This window comes from Rhincodon typus, chromosome 3 (assembly GCF_021869965.1).
Source record: "Rhincodon typus isolate 14 chromosome 3, sRhiTyp1.1, whole genome shotgun sequence".
Lineage (NCBI taxonomy): Eukaryota > Metazoa > Chordata > Chondrichthyes > Orectolobiformes > Rhincodontidae > Rhincodon > Rhincodon typus.
Genome location: NC_063334.1, coordinates 124,761,797 through 124,778,525, shown reverse-complemented (window position 1 = coordinate 124,778,525; position 16,729 = coordinate 124,761,797). Strand labels below are relative to the sequence as shown.

Below are 16,729 nucleotides of genomic sequence, written 5' to 3'. Positions count from 1 at the left end.
CGTCGGCCTTCCTGCTCCTCTGATGCTGCTTGGCCTGCTGTGTTCATCCAGCTCTGCACCTTGTTGTCTCAGATTCTCCAGCATCTGCAGTTCCTACTATCTCTGAATAGAAAGCAGCTGTTCCACTTAAGTGAAGGATTGCTAACAAGGGGGCATGATTTTAAAGTGAAAGCTAGGTTTTAGAGGGTATTTGAGAATTTTTTTTATCACTGAGTGGTGCAAATCTGAAGTCCACTGTCTGGGAGGGTCATTGAGGTTGGAAAGATCATACACTTTGAAAAGTACTTGGATGAGCACTTTAAATGAAGTGACATTCAAGGCTAAGGGCTAAGTGTGGCCTGTGGGAGTAGGGTAGATTTAAAGCTTTTTTTTGTCTGTGCTTACTTGATGGGCTCTTCTGTACTGTATGATATAATGAAGACTGGAAGATGGCTAATGTTGTTTCTTTCTTTAAGAAAGGTAGCAAAGACAAGCCAGGGAACTACAGGCCAGTGAGACTGACATCAGTAGAAGGCAAGTTATTGGGGAGGATACTGAGGGACAGGATCAATCAACATTTGGATAGTCAAGATCTAGTCAGCATGGAACTGTCTATGGGAAGTCACGCCTGACAAATCTTTTACAGTTTTTTGAAGAGGTAACCAAGAGGATGGATGAGGGTTGGGCAGTGGATGTAGTCTATATGGACCATAAGACATAGGAGCAGAAATTAGGCCATTCGGCCCATCGAGTCTGCTCCGCCATTCAATCATGGCTGATAAGTCCCTCAACCCCATTCTCACGCTTTCTCCCCGTAACCCTTGATCACCTTGATAATTAAGAACCTATCTATCTCAGTCTTAAATGTACTCAATGACCTGACCTTCACAGCCTTCTGTGGCAGTGAATTCCATAGATTCAGCACTCTCTCTGGCTGCAGTAATTTCTCCTTATCTCGGTTCTAAAAGGTCTTCTCTTTACTCTAAGGCTTTGGCCTCGGGTCCTAGTCTCTCCTATCAATGGAAGCATCTTCCCAACATCCACTCTGTCCAGGCCATTCTGTATTCTGTAAGTGTAAATTAGATCTCTTCCCCCCCCCCCCCCCCCCCGCCCCATCCCCCATCCTTCTAAACTCTAATGAGTATAATCCGAGTCCTGAAACGTTCCTCATATATTAAGCTTTCCATTCCTGGGACCATTCTCGTGAACCTCTTCTGAACCCGCTCCAGGGCCAGTACATCCTTCCTGAGATATAGGGCCCAAAACTGCACGCAATACTCCAAATGTGGCCTGACCAGGGCCTTATAAAGCCTCTGATCTTTGAGGAATCGCTAGAGTCAGGGAGGGTCCCAGAGGACTGGAAAATCGCTAACGTGACACCCCTGTTTAAAAAGGGAGTAAGGCAAAAGACAGAAAATTACAGGCCGATTAGCCTAACCTCGGTCATGGGTAAGATTTTGGAGTCCATTGTGAAGGAAGAGATTTCTGAATATTTGGAAGTGTATGGTAAAACAGGGCAAAGTCAGCATGGTTTCATCAATGGGAGGTCATGTCTGACAAATCTACTAGAATTCTAGGACTAAGTAACAAGCAGGGTAGACCAAGGAGAACCAAAGGTGTGTTTCTTGCTCCCCAGCTCCTGACGACTGTTTGGAGGCCTGTACACAACTCCAACTATGTTTTTTTTTAAACCTTTTGCGGTTCTGCAGCTCTACCCACACAGATTCTATACCATCTGATCCTACTTTGTTTCTTCATATTGATTTAATTTCATTTCTTACTAATAAGGCAACCCCACCCCCTCGGCCCACCTGCCTACCTGTTTGGTAGGATGTATATCCTTGGATATTCATTTTCCAATCCTGATCCCCTTGCAGGCACGTCTCCGTGATGCCCACCATGACATAGCTGCCAATTTCAATCTGCGCCACAAGCTCGTTTACCTTATTCCTTGTACTGCGTGCATTCAGATATAACATCTTCAATCCTGTATTAACCCTCCCTCTTCTCAGTGTCATTCGTTTTTCCAGTGTTTGATTGCTAGTCCTTTCCAAACACTCTGTCCTATTTGTGTCTGTGCTGGAGACTTTAATAACCGCTCCTGAGTTCTCCTTCCCTGTCATTTCTTTCATATTTTTCCACATAGTTGAATCCACCACTACAGATGTTAACCTGCTGCTTTGTTTCCCACTGGGGCAAGTTTCACCATTCCCTTCCCACCCCACTTTCTAGTTTAAAGTCCTGTTGACCAGCCTATTTACCCTTTTCGCTAGAACATTGGTCCCAGCTTGATTCAGGTGGAGATCGTCCCAACGGTACAGATCCCTCCTGTTCCAGTACTGATGCCAGTGCCCCATGAAAAGGAGCCTCTCTTTCCCGCACCACTCTTTTTTAGCCACGTGTTTACTTCCCTTATTCTTATGTCCCTATGCCAATTAGCACATGGCTCGGGCAGTAATCCGGAGATTATAACCCTTGAGGACCTGTTCTTTAATTTGGTTCCTAGCACCTGATGATCTCTGAACAGGTCCTCTTTCCTAGTCTTGCCTATGTTGGTTGTTCTGGTGTGGACCACAACTAAAGGATCCACCCCCTCCCACTCCAATATCCTTCCAAGCCAGTCAGAGGTATCCCTTGCCCTGGTACCAGGCAGGCAACACACCATGCGAGACTCTCGATCCTGCTTACAAAAGATACTATCTATCCCCCTAATTGTAGAATCCCCTACAAGTACCACTTGTCTTTTTGCTCCCCCCTCTTGAATGGCCTCCCATACCACGGTGAGTGGTCAGTTGGCTCATCTTCCCTGCAGCCCTTTTCCTCATCTACACAGGGAGCAAGTACCTCGTACCTGTTGGACAAGGTCAAGAGCAGAGGCTCTTCTGTTCTTGACTGCAGGATCCCTCTACCTGCCTTGCTGACAGTCACACCCTGCTGCCCCTGGCCACTGACCAAATTTGAATTACTTAATCTACCACGTGTGACTGCCTCCTGAAACAGTGTCCACGTACTTCTCCCCCTCCCAGGTGTGCCGCAGTGCTTGAAACTCATAAGGGACATTAGTAATGCCTTTGACAAGGTCCCACACAGCAGGCTAGCTATAAAAGTTAGGTTGCGTGGGATCCAGGGAAAGCTAGCTAATTGGATTCAAAATTGGCTCATTGGTAAGAAGCAGAGGGTGGTGGTTGAAGGTTGTTTCTCGGCCTGTGACTAGTGGTATGCCACAGCGGTCGGTGCTGGGACCTTTGTTATTTGTCATCTACATAAATGATCTGGATGTGAATGTACAAGGCACGATTAGTAAGTTTGCAGATGATACAAAAATTAGGAGGTATCATTGATCGCGAGGAAGGTTATCAAAAATTACAGAGGAATCTTGATCAGCTGGGGAAGTGGGCTGAGAATTGACAAATGCAATTCAATACGGGTAAGCGTGAAGTGTTGCATTTTGGGAAGTCAAACCAACCAGGGACATAAACAGTAAATGGTAAGGTCCTGAGGAGTGTTGTGGGACAGACCGACCTGGTAGTACAAGTACATAGTTTGTTGAAAGCAGTGTCACAGGTGGACAGGGTAGTGAAGAAGGCATTTAGCATGCTGGCCTTCATTGGTCGAGGCATTGAGTAGAGGAGTTGGGATGTTATGTTACAGTTGTATAAGCTGTTGGTGAAAGCCACGCTTGGAGAATTGTGTACAGTTTTCATCATCCTGTAATAGGAAAGACATAGTTAGACTGAAAAGTGTACAAAGAAGATTTATGAGAATGTTGCCAGGACTTAATAGGCCTGAGTTACAGGGAGAGATTGGCCAGGATAGGACTTTTCTCCTTGGAACATAGAGTGAGGAATGACCTTATTGAGGTGTATAAAATCATGAGGGACATACACAATATGCATTCATTCTATCTTTTTCCCAGGGATGGGGAATTGAAGACTAGAGGGCATAGGTTTAAGGTCAGAGGGGATAGATTTAAGGAGGAGCTGAGGCGCAACTTCTTCACACAGAGAGTGGTACGTATATGAAATGGGCTGCTGGAAAAAGAGGCGGAGGCAGGTACAACAGCAAAATTTTAAAAAACATTTGGATAGGTACATGGATGGGAAGGGTTTAAAGGGACAAAAACAGGAGTTGCTGGAAAAGCTCAGCAGGTCTGGCAGCATCTGTGAAGGAGAAAACAGAGTTACCATGTCAGGTCTGGTGACTCTTCCTCAGAACAATGAGGAAGGGTCACCAGACCCAACACATTAACACTGATTTTCTGTTCACAGATGCTGCCAGACCTGCTAAACTTTTCCAGCAACTCCTGTTTTTGTTCCTGATTTACAGCATCTGCAGTTCTTCTGGTTTTTGTTTAGGGTTTAGAGGGATATGGATGAAATGCGGGCAATTGGATCTAGCTAAGTGGGCACCGTGGTCGCCACGGCCTGGTTTGGGCTGAAGGGTCTGTTTCCATGCTGTATTACTCTATGACTCTGTGCTTGTCTTCAGAATGGAAAACACTAAATTCTGGTAAATGGTTCAGATTGAAGGATGATAGATCAAGGTGTTCCCCAAACTTTTGAAGAGTTGTCTGAACATGGATATTTCTTTTTGGTAATTTGTTTATTCCCGGTCATGTAAAAGGCCTAATGTGAATATACTGAGGCTGAAATGACATTGCCATGTTTCTCCTCTCTCCAGTTGTGAAGGAAGGTCTTTGACCTTAAATTTTAACTCTTTCTCCAATGGTGCTCCCAGACCTGCTGGGTATTTCTATCATTTTCGTTTTATTTGCAATGTTGCACTTCCTCTGCAAAGCGCCATAAGTTGTGAGGTCTGCGTTGTCCCTACTGTTTTATTTCTCCTTCAAGAAGGTACTGAGCAGGAAAACAGGCAATTCCCAATTGGGTTGGGAAACATTGCCGCCAGTTGTTAAATACACTGCCCTTCACCCAACCTCACCCACCAAACTAATAGATGGGAGGGCAGCTCATCATTTCAGTCTCAGAAAATATACAGCCCAAGATACTCACTCTTACAGATATTCAAAAGGAAAATGCAAAGAAAAGGAAACATCCTCTCCAGAAGCATGCAGTGCCTTAGTTCCAGAGGACCATAGGGCTGCTCTCTTATTAGAGAGAGATGACTGGTAGTGAGTTTAACCTGAGGGTCACAATGTCTCGGGTGAGAGGTGAGATTGAGAAGGTGGGACCTTCGTGATGACTTCAGCTGGTGTCAGAATTGAACCCATGGTGTTGGCGTCACTCTGAATCGCAAACCAGCCATCTAGCCAACTGAGATGACCAACCGCCTGCAACTTACTACCAGCATAATGGAAGAACTCCTTCATTGACATTGAACTATTTCCAGTAATTATTATTCAAGGGTTTGAATTGTCACTGCTATTACTAGTGGAGTAATGTGAGTGCGGCTGAAATGCTTGTGGTTTGTTTAACACTTCATTTTGGCAGTCTGTCTTGTGAAATCAAAGTCCAGCGAGTGGCCTGCCTTTTATTGTGGCTTTACCTTTTATTGACTGGTTTGTCTTGTTCAGATCTTTCTTGTCTTGGGATTCAAATAACTTTCATGATTCTAATATTTGCTTTTGTGGCTCAGATTGATTTATATTTATATCTAATATTTCCCTTTTTATTACATTAAAGGTGTTAGAACAAGTTATAGTTGAGTGCATCCTAACTTAGAACATTGGGATATGTTTAATACCATAAGTTTCAGATATGAGAACACTGATTGAAGCTTATTTCTTGAGCCTGTGTAGTGCTCAGCCTGTCAGTTCACAAAGGTGTACTTGAACTGGACCAGAACCTGACCTCTGATGAGTGGAGATTAGAATTTTTGTTTGAGTCTTATTTTAGAAACATGGGAGGAGGAAGAAGGAGCAGAAAGAAAAATAGAGACACTTTGTCTTTTTGTGATTTTCCAGATAGCGGCAGCCGAGGCCAGATGGCACTGGGATCTCATGACCAATATCTGTCTCACAGCACAAACACTGCCATGGTTAAACCACAGAGAGTGGAAGCATTCACCATCCAGTCAAAACTATCAGCCAGCGCACCAGAGTTCTACCCACCGGGCTTCATGGCGGTGAGTATGGAGTGAAAGTACAGTTTAGGGAAAGTGCCTGAAGGTGCTACAGGATTAAATATTGCTCAGGTGCTTTTCAGTGTTCTTCTTTTTGATGATCTTGTTTGGTCTTAAGCTTGAATTTTGGTTCAGTTCACCTGGCCACATGTCATGGGTAGCCAAGATTTCTTGTCCAGTACAAGAATGCCTTAATGCTCTTTTCAGTTCTGTCAATGTGGTCCTTCCATCAGATAATAAGATTGTAGCCTCCTCCTGTATACAGGATTCTAATGTGGTTCAAGTAGTCCATTCCTGATTTGCCAATTTGTTTTATTGAAATGTCAAAGGTCACAATGGGATTAAGTGAATGGACAAAAAATTGGCAGATAGAATATAATGTGGTAAAATGAGAGTTTATGCTCTTTGGCAGGAAGGAGAGCGGCTGCATATTATTTAAATAGAGAAAAACCGCAGGTAGCTACAGAAAGCAAAGGGAATTGGGGGTCCTCATTCATTAATCACAAGAAGCAAGCGGCCAAGTTCATTGGGTAATTGGGAAGGCAAATGGAATTTCTTTCAAAGGGATTGGAGTATAAAAATAGGATGGTCTTGCTAAAACTGCACAATATCGGCACAGGAGTAGGTTTTTCAGCTGTCAAGCCCACGTGATGCGATTGTGACTGACCATCCAACTCTGTTCCCTATTCTTGCCTTCTCCCCATACCCTTTGATCCTTTTTATTTATATTCACTTTGGGGCATGGACATCACTGGCTGGCCAGCATTTATTCCCCAACCTTAGGTGGTCTTGAGAAGCTCGTGCTGAGCTGCTTTCTTGAACCACTGCAGTCCACATCTTGTAGGTTGACCCACAATGTCGTTAGAGAGGGAATTCCAGGATTTTGAGCCAGCAGCATTGAAGGGACACCAGTGTATATTTCCAAGTCAGGATGGTGAATGGCGTGGAGGGGAGTTTGCAGATAGTGGTGTTTCTATGCATCTACTGCCCTTGTCATTCTAGATGGAAGTGGTTGAGGGTTTGGAAGGTGCTGTCTAATAATCTTCGGTGATTTCTGTGGTGCGTCTTGTGGATAGTACACACTGCTGCTACTGAGTGTCGATGGTGGAGGGAGTGAATGCTTGTGGATGTGATGCCAATCAAGCGGGGTGGTTTGTCCTGGATAGTGTCAAGCTTCTTGAGTGTTGTTGGAGCTGCACTCGTCCAGGCAAGTGGGCAGTATTCCATCACACTCCTGACATGTGCCTTGTAGATGGCAGATATGTTTTGGGGAGTTAGGAGGTGAGTTACTCACTGCAGTTTTTCTAAACTCTGACCTGCTCTTGTAGCCGCTGTTCATGTGGTGAGTACTGTTGAGTTTCTGGTCAGTGGTAACCCCCAGAATGTTGACAGTGGGGGAGTGATGATAACATCATTGAGTGTCAGAGGGGTCTGGTTAGATTCTGTCTTTCGGGGATGGTCATTGCCTGGCATGTGTGTGGTGAAAATGTTACTTGCCACTTGTCAGCCCGAGCCTGGATATTGTCCAGACCTTGTTGCATTTGAACACGGACTGCTTCGGTATCTGAGGAGTCTTCAGTGGTGCTGAACTTTGTACAATTATTAGCAAACATCCCCACTTCTGATCTTATGATGAAGGGAACATCATTGATGAAGTAGCTCAAGATTGTTGTCCTGGATCTTTGGCCCTAAGAACTATTTTGAACGCCTCCTTGAAGACATTCAATATTTTGGCCTTGACCGCTCTCTGTAGCAGGAAATTCCACAGGCTTACCACTTTGAGTGAAGAACTTTCTCCTCAACTCAGTAATAAATAGCCTACTGAGTATCCTTAGACTATGATCCCAGACTCTGGACTGCCCAGTCATCAGGAACATCCTTTCTGCATTTACTGTGTTTAATCCTGTTGGAATTTTATAGGTTTCTCTGAGATCTCCCCTCATTCTTCTAACCTCTAGTGCATATAGTCCTAACCGATCCAGTCTCTCCCTGTAGATCAGTCCTGCCATCTTAGGAATCAGTCTGGTAAAGCTTCATTGTACTCACTCCATAGCCTGAACAGCCTCCTCTGATAAGGAGACCAAAGCTGCACACAGTATTTCAGGTGTGGTCCCAGGAAGCCGCATATAATTGCAGCAAGACATCCTTGCTCCTGGACTTGAACCCTCTTCCTAAGAATGCCAACATATCATTTGCTGTCTTCATTGCCTACTACATCTGCATGCTTACTTTCAGTGACTGTGTTGTCGTGACTGCTCCTTTTGAAATCTAATTCCATTCAGATCACTTGGTAAGGTTTATAATTGGGGGAAGAGTAATTACAATTCTGTTAGGCAAGAACTGGGTAACATAAAATGGGAACAGATGCTGTCAGGGAAGAGCACTATTGAAATGTGGAGATTGTTTAAGGAATGCATACTGCATGTGCTCGATATGTTTGTCCCTAGCAGGCAGGGAAGATGCGGTCGAGTGAGGGAGCCTTGGTTCTCAGAGAGGTCGAACGACTGGTTAAAAGGAAGAAGGATGCTTATATAAGGTTTAGGAAACAAGGAACAGAAAAGGCTGTAGAGGGATACAAGTTAGCCAGGAAGAAGCTGAAGAAAGGGCTTAGGAGAGCTAAAAGGGGGCATGAGAAAACCTTGGCAGGTAGGATCAAGGAAAACTCCAAGGCCTTTTACACGTACGTGAGGATTAAGAGAATGACCAGAGAAAGGGTAGGGCTGATCAAAGATTGTAAAGGGAACTTGTGCACGGAGCCTAAAGAGATAGGAGAGGTCCTTAACGAATACTTTTCTTTGGTATTCACAACTGAGACGGACCCAGTTGTAGAGGAGGACAGTGTGGAACAGGCTGGTAGGCGAGAGGAGGTCGATGTTAGTAAGGAAGATGTGCTAGGAATTTTGAGGAAGTTGAAGATAGATAAGCTCCCTGGGCCTGATGGGATTTATCCAAGGAATCTATGGGAAGTGAGGGAAGAGATCGCAGAGCCTTTGGCGATGATCATTTCATCCTCACTGTCCACGGGTATAGTGCCGGAAGATTGGAGAGAGGCAAACGTCATTCCCTTGTATAAAAAAGGGAACAGGGATAACCCTGGAAATTACAGGCCAGTTAGTCTTATGTCAGTGGTGGGCAAATTATCGGAAAGGGCTCTGAGAGATAGGATTTATGATCACTTGGAAAGGCACAGCTTGATTCGTGATAGTCAGCATGGATTTGTGAGGGGTAGATCATGCCTCACAAACCTTATTGAATTCTTTGAAAAGGTGACCAAACACGTGGATGAAGGTAGAGCAGTGGATGTGGTATACATGGATTTAAGTAAGGCGTTTGATAAGGTTCCCCCTGGTAGGCTCATGCAAAACGTAAGGAGGCATGGAATTGGGGGAAATGTGGCAGATTGGATTCAGAATTGGCTGACCCTTAGAAGACAAAGGGTGGTAGTGGACAGAAAATATTCAACATGGTGCTCAGCTACGAGTGGTGTACCACAAGGATCTGTTCTGGGTCCTCTTCTATTTATGATTTTTGTAAATGATTTAGATGAAGGAGTGGAAGGGTGAATTAGTAAGTTCGCGGACAATACGAAGGTAGGTCAAGTTGTGGATATTGCGGAGGGCTATTCTAGGTTACAAAGGAACATTGATAGGATGCAGAGCTGGGCTGGGAAGTGGCTGATGGAGTTTAACCCTGAAAAGTGTGAGGTGATTCATATTGGAAGAACAAACTTGAAAGCAGAATACAAGGTTAACAGAAAGATTCTTGGCAGTGTGGAGGAGCAGAACGATCTTGGGGTTCATGTCCATAGTTCCCTGAAAGCTGTCACCCAGGTGGATAGAGTTGTTAAGAAGGCGTATGGTGTGTTAGCTTTCATTAATAGAGGGATTGAGTTCAAGAGCTGTGAAGTTATATTCCAGCTGTACAAAAGCCTGGTTCGGCCACATCTGGAGTATTGTGTCCAGTTCTGATCGCCTCATTACAGGAAAGATGTGGAAGTGTTGGAAAAGGTGCAAAGGAGATTTACCAGGATGTTGCCTGGAATGGAGGGAAGGTCTTACAAGGAAAGGTTGAGAGAGCTAGGGCTTTTCTCTTTAGAACGACGAAGGATGAGAGGTGACTTGATAGGGGTGTACAAAATCATCAGCGGTATAGATAGTGGACAGCCAGAGACTTTTTCCTCGGGTGGAGGTAGCTATTACGAGGGGGCATAGTTTTAAAGTGAGTGGAGGTAGATATGGGGAGACGTCAGAGGTAGGTTCTTTAATCAGAGAGTGGTTGGGGCATGGAATGCATTGCCAGAGAGGGTAGTGGAGTTGGCCTCATTAGGGGCATTTAAGCGGCTATTAGATAGGCATATGGATGATAGTCTAAGGTAGGGGTGGAGGTAAGATAGACCTTAGGATTAGGGTAAAAGTTCGGCACAACATCGTGGGCCAAAGGGCCTGTACTGTTCTATTTGTCGTCTTGAATTTTCTACCAAAATGGATAACCTCATTTATCCACATGATACTTCATCCGTCATTCATTTGCCCACTCACTGAACTTGTCCAAATCACAAGCACCTCTGCGTCCTGACTTAATTGAGATCCAAGCTCTGAATCCTGCAGAATCCACAGATAAGATCCTTAGGGGCCTTGACAGGGCAGATGCGGAAAGAGTTTAGCAGTGAAGGCAGTTGAAAAATGGAAGATGTTTAAGAAACTAGGTTGTGACTGAGTGGGATGCTCAGTGTAACTGTATGGGCCGAATGGCCTGCTTTTGCACTGTAGGGATTCTATGATTCCATGACTGTCTTGTGAGAAGAGGCTGAGTAAGTTGGTCCTGTACTTATTGGATAAAAAACGAAAGAACTGCGGATGCTGTAAATCCGGAACCAAAACAAAGTTGCTGGAAAAGTTCAGCAAGTCTGGCAACATCTGTGAAGGAAAAAACAGAGTTAATTACCCATACAACTATTCACCCTCCCAACCTGATCGTCATCAACTCCTTTGTCTGTCCAACTGCTCTTCTCTCTTTTTAGGCTCTATACTATTGTTTATTCCCTACCCATTCCCCTCCCTTTTTTTCCGCCATATAAACTAACGTTTTCCCAGCCACCATCAGTTCTGAGGAAGGGTCACCGGTTTTTTCCTTCACAGATGCTGCCAGACCTGCTGAGCTTTTCCAGCAACAAAAACAAAGTTGATTTCCCGGCAACTTTGATTTTGTTCCTGTACTTATTGGAGTTTAGAAGAATGAGATGCAATATTACTGAAACGTGCAAGAATCTTAAGGGACTTGACAGGTTAGATGCAAAATGCAGAACTCATAATCTCTGAATAAAGGGTCTCATTTAAGCCAAAGATGAGAGTGAAAAGGTCTCTGCAGTTGTCCAACAGATTGGTGGTTCTCTCGACTTGTTTGGATGAAAGCAGGGCTGTGGGTGCGATGAGCTAAGTGACCATGGCACAGCCACACCGCTCCAAGTGGAGGAGCCGAAAAGCATGTAATCGTAGGGGACAGCATTGTCAGGGGATTAACCTTGTTTTCTGAAGCAAACAGTGTCTGGTGCCCGGGTGCAGGGGGATGCATATTGGTACCAGTGACGTAGAACTGGGAACGAAATTCTGCATAAACAGTTTATGAACCTCGGCTCGAGATGAAGAAGCCAGCCTCAAAGGTAATAATGTCTGAGCCACGTGCAAATTGACATAGATGAAAGAGTAGCTGAAAGACAGGTACAGGGCAAGTGGGTTTTGGTCATGATGTTTTGGGACCAAAACTGGGAAAATTTGGATCTGTACCATTGGGAAAGTCTACATCTGAACCATGCTGGGACAGATGTGAGTGTGAACCACATAACCAGGGAGTAGAACCGGTTTTAAATGAAAAGTGGCGACAAGGACTTAGTTTTGGGAAGTTCTGAATAGAAGGTGGTGTGGGATGCTACAAAGGAAGTATTTTTAATTTAGTGAGTGATAGGAAAAGACAGTGAATGTAGATGTGAGAGGAAATCAGCAGATGAGACTCAGTTACAAAAATAATGAAAGGACAAAACTTAAGGCACTGTATTTGAATGCACATATTGTTTGAAACAAAGCAGATGAGCTGGTTGCACAAATTAGTACGAAATAAAAACTAAAGAACTGTGGATGCTGGGAATCAGAAACAAACAGAAACTGCTGGAAAAGATCAACACCTCTGGCAGCATCTGTGGAGAGAAATCAGTTTTAACATTTCAGGTCCAATGACCCTTAGATGCTGCTGGACCTGAGCTTTTCCGTTCCTGTTTTTGTTGCACAAATTAGTATGATCTATTGGCCGCAACTGACATGTTACTGTAGGACGACCTAAATTGGGACTTGAATATTGAAGGGTTTGTGACATGTACAAAGGACAGGAAGTTAGGAAAAGATGGAGAAGTGCCTGTGTCAATTGAAGATGTTAGCACAATTGAAGGAATATCCAAATTTCAGGAAACCGGGGTGGAAATGTGGAATGATGAAAGCAAGAGGTACTGGGAGTTGTGAACAGGCTCCTTAACAATAACTGCATGACAGGACAGGGTACAAGGATGAGATGATGGAAGTTTGATACATGTACTGGAAACATCGGATGGAGAAAAGTAGTCTAGACGGAGAAGTCAATGAATGTTTTCAGGACAATTTTTTAGACCAGCATGACCTCATAGTGAGACCACTCCTGAGAAGCAGCAATTGTAATATGATTAAATTTTACGTACAATTAAAGGGACTGAAGTTGGATTGGACCCATACTATTTTGCAGTTAAAATAGGGCTTTTAGAGCATATACGAACTAGCGAAAATGAACTGGCAGTTTAGGTCATGGAACAGGTCAATAGAGGTGCAGTGGCAAACATTTCGGGGGATATTCAGCAAATGCAAAATTAGATGTATTCCAACAAATAAAAGTTCTAAGCCATCCATGCTTAACTGAAAAAGTCAAAGTTAATATAAAACAAGTAACACTTGTACCATGCAAATGCAGGCATTCACCATTTTTAATAGGAGACAATCTTAACCTCTGCCCCATGACTTTCAATGGTGTTTCATCACTGAATGCCCCACTATAACAATTCTGGGCATTACCATTGACCAGAAACACTCATGGACTCGCCATATAAATACAGTGGCTGTAAAAGCAGGTCAGAGGCTAGGAATACTGTGGTGAGTAACACACCTCCTGACTCCCCAGAGCCTGTCCACAATCTACAAGGCACAAGTCAGCAATGTGATGGAATACTCCCCATTTGCCTGGATGAGTGTTGCTTTACAAACGCTGAAGACGCTTGACTCCATCCAGCTCAAAGCAGCCTGCTTAACTGGCACACGTCCACGAACATTCATTCCCCCCCTCAACCAACGTTCAGTAACAGCCACGTGTACTGTCTATAAGATGCACTTGAAGAAATTCATCAACAATCCTTCGGACCATCCAAACCCACAACCACTTCCATCTGGAAGGGCAAGGTCAGCAGGTACATGGAAAGGAGGATAGGAACCCAAGGAAATTACCATTGCTAGGGAAGTAGTACTTGGTATACTGTTGGAACTGCAATTTGACAAGTAACCAGGTCCTGATGGATTTCATGCTAGGTTCTTAAAGTAGATAGTGAAATAGTTGATGCGTTGATTTTAATTTTCCAAAACGCACTAGATTCAAGGAGTGCCCCCTCTGATTGGAAAATAGCTGCTGTAACTCAGAAAGGGAATTGGCAGGAAACTGGAAACTGAGCCAGCTTAGCATCTGTCACAGGAAAAATGTTAGCCATTATTAAAATGATACAACAGGTCATCTGGATAAGTTCAAGTCGATCATGGTTATATCGAATAGAAATCATGTTTAACTAATTTTTTTGAATTCTTTGAAGAAGTAACTTGTGCTGCAGAAAAAGGGAAACTAGTAGGTATATGGTGTATAGATTTCCAGAAGACATTTGATAAGGTGCCACATCAAAGGTAATTGCAGAAAATAAAAACTCATCGTGTGGGAGGTAACGTATTCACATAGTTAGAAAATTGGCCGGTGAGCAGGGAGTAGAAATAAATGAACCTTTGTCAGGCCTACAGGATGTCACGTGTGGTGTGCTAAAGGGGTTGCTGCTGAGGCTGCAACTCTTTATAATTTTTATATAAACAATTTGGATGAGGGGATTAAAGATATGGTAGCTAAATCTGATGACAAAGGTAAGTAGGAAAGTGAGTTGTGAAGATCACAGAAGGATTCTACAAAGGAGTGGAGATCAGTATGGGAAAATGGGAAATTGTCTATTTTGGCAGAAGGAATAAAAAAGAAGCGTGTTATCTTAACGGTGAGAGGTTGCAGAGCTCGGAGATGAGGTTCTAGTGCGTGAATCTCAAAGTTAGCACAGCAGTAATCAGAAAAGCTAATAGAATGTGATGGTTTATTGAGGGGAATTGAATGCAATAGGAGGGAGGTTATGCTTCAGTTTCACAGGGCATTGGTGAGACTACATCTGGAGTCCTGTCTGAAGCGCTTGTACTGAAAGAAGGATGTTAATGTGTTGAAAACGGTTCAGGGATGGATCACTAGACTAACACCTGGAATGAGTTGGTTCCTTTGTGAGATAGGTAGATTGGCCTCATTCTTCTAGAGTTTACAAGAGCAAGAAGTGACTTAATTGAAACATATGATTCTGAGGGGACTCGACCAAGTGGATGTCAAAAGGATATTTCCTCTTGTGGGACAATCTAGAACTAGGGATCAAAGAGTAAAAATAACGAGTTGTCCATTTAAAACAGATGAGGACACATTTTTTCTTCTCTGGGTATTGAGAGTTTGGAATTCCCTTCCTCAAAAGGCAGAATATTTAAATATTCTCGAGGCAGAGAAAGATAGATTTTTGATTACCAAGGGAGTGAAAGATTATCAATGGGTACGTAGGAATGTAGAGTTGAGGTTGAAATCAGATCAGTAATGATCTTGCTGAACGATAGTGCAGGTTTGAAGGGTGGAGTGGCCTACAATTTTTCCATGTTCATGTGTTAATATTCCAAATTGAAAAGCAAGAGGTGATCTTGGTGCAACTTATTAAATATTTAAAGGGATGGACAGTAGATGTAGGTAAGTTGTTCCAGCTGTTTGGGGAATATAGAACTGGATGGCGTGCAATTTAAAAATAAGGGGGATGCCACTTCAGTTTGAGATGAGAACTACTTTTAGCGAACTTTTTGAATTTTCTGTGGAAGTCACTGAGTCTGTAGAGATGATAAATTTCTGATCAGTGGCGTACAGGTAATGGGGTGAATCAGCCTTGATCATATTAAATGACAGGCAAGATTGAATGGGTGACTTCTGTTTGTGTGTTCTTCCTCAATTTGTAAGCTTCCCTTTGCTCTTCTTTGTTTAATATGTGTCTTTGCCCTTGCTGTCTCAACAGAAAGTTTCAGATGAGGCATTTGTGGATTTAGAAATACCCTCTGACCTCACACTTGCTGACTATCTCCATGACTTTTTGAGTCTACTGACCTCTCTGCCTGGTAGCTTTGAACTGGAGATTGTACAATTCACGGAGATGATGAATGGCTGGGTCAACACTGACGAAGCACTTCAAGAAGTGGTAGAAATAATCTACCAGCAGGTGAGATTTGCTAGTCTATGTTTGTGAGTGGTGTTTAGTTGGGAGAAAAGAGTACATGCACAAAATATTATGGGTATTAGACGGTGTCTGTATTGTTATGACCAGCTTGAGGATGGAGGAATTGGCTCGTCTCCTCCCCTGGTCTAGCAAAACAAATATTTTTGCTCTTTTAATATGTAGTTATCATACTTCAATTAAAACATACTTCAAATGTTAGTGAGCCAAATTACAAGGTTTTTTTGAATAAGTGTTACCACAATAATCCACGAAAAAGGTAACATCAATCATGCAGGTAATAAGTTTAAAGGGGGATGGGAATGCTGCTTTGAGCAGCAAGGAAGGCAAAGGCAGTTGAAACTTCAAGTTTTTAAGAGTTGAGTGTTGAGGTGTTAAGTCTGATCCCAATTGTTTAGTTGTGTCGTAGTGGCGTAGTTTATAGGTATTAAGTTTTCAGTGAATGGTTGTTGTCCTAAATCTTATTACAAGGCACTGACTTTAACATCAATTCATGTTTGTCTTTCCCTCTGTCCTTAGCTGTTTAAAGCAGTTTTTTTATAGGTCCAACTGTATATTCCTGCATTTGCTCATTTGACCTTGCAGGCTGATTACTGGGCAGGTACACTTTTAACTCCCAAAGACTAAAATGGCAAGGGGATATGAACCTATGCACAGAGTCAGAGGAAGGGGAATCAAGGAAAAAGACAGAAAGAGGAATAAAAAAAAAATAAGCAGTAAAATCGAAGGCTAAGATCAATCAGTGCCGCAGCGAAAAATAATCGGGGTGGGGCAAGTAACGTTAAAGAAACAAGCCTTCTAACTTAATGTACAGAGCATTTGCAATAAAGCAGATGGCTTAATCATGTGAGTTAATGAAAGCAGATATGATATAGTCACGATTGTGGATGCAGGGTGACCAGGGATAGGAACTGAATATTCAGTATTTAGGAAGGACAGACCAAAAGGAAAAGGTGAACAAAAACAGAAGCTGTTGGAAAGGCTCAGCAGGTCTGGCAGCATCCGTGGAGAAAAAAATCAAAGTTATCGTTTCGGGTCCGGTGACCCTTTCAT

General features: G+C 43.3%; 1 protein-coding gene across 1 annotated transcript in view; it reads left to right on the top strand.

The window, feature by feature from the left end:
* Positions 1 to 16,729, top strand: part of paip1 (poly(A) binding protein interacting protein 1) — a 56,490-nt gene that overhangs the window by 11,905 nt on the left and 27,856 nt on the right. Inside the window, exons 2-3 of the mRNA XM_020511513.2 lie at positions 5,903 to 6,063; positions 15,461 to 15,661. Of these exons, the coding sequence (XP_020367102.2) occupies positions 5,903 to 6,063; positions 15,461 to 15,661 (362 nt within the window). The remainder of the gene's footprint in view (positions 1 to 5,902; positions 6,064 to 15,460; positions 15,662 to 16,729) is intronic.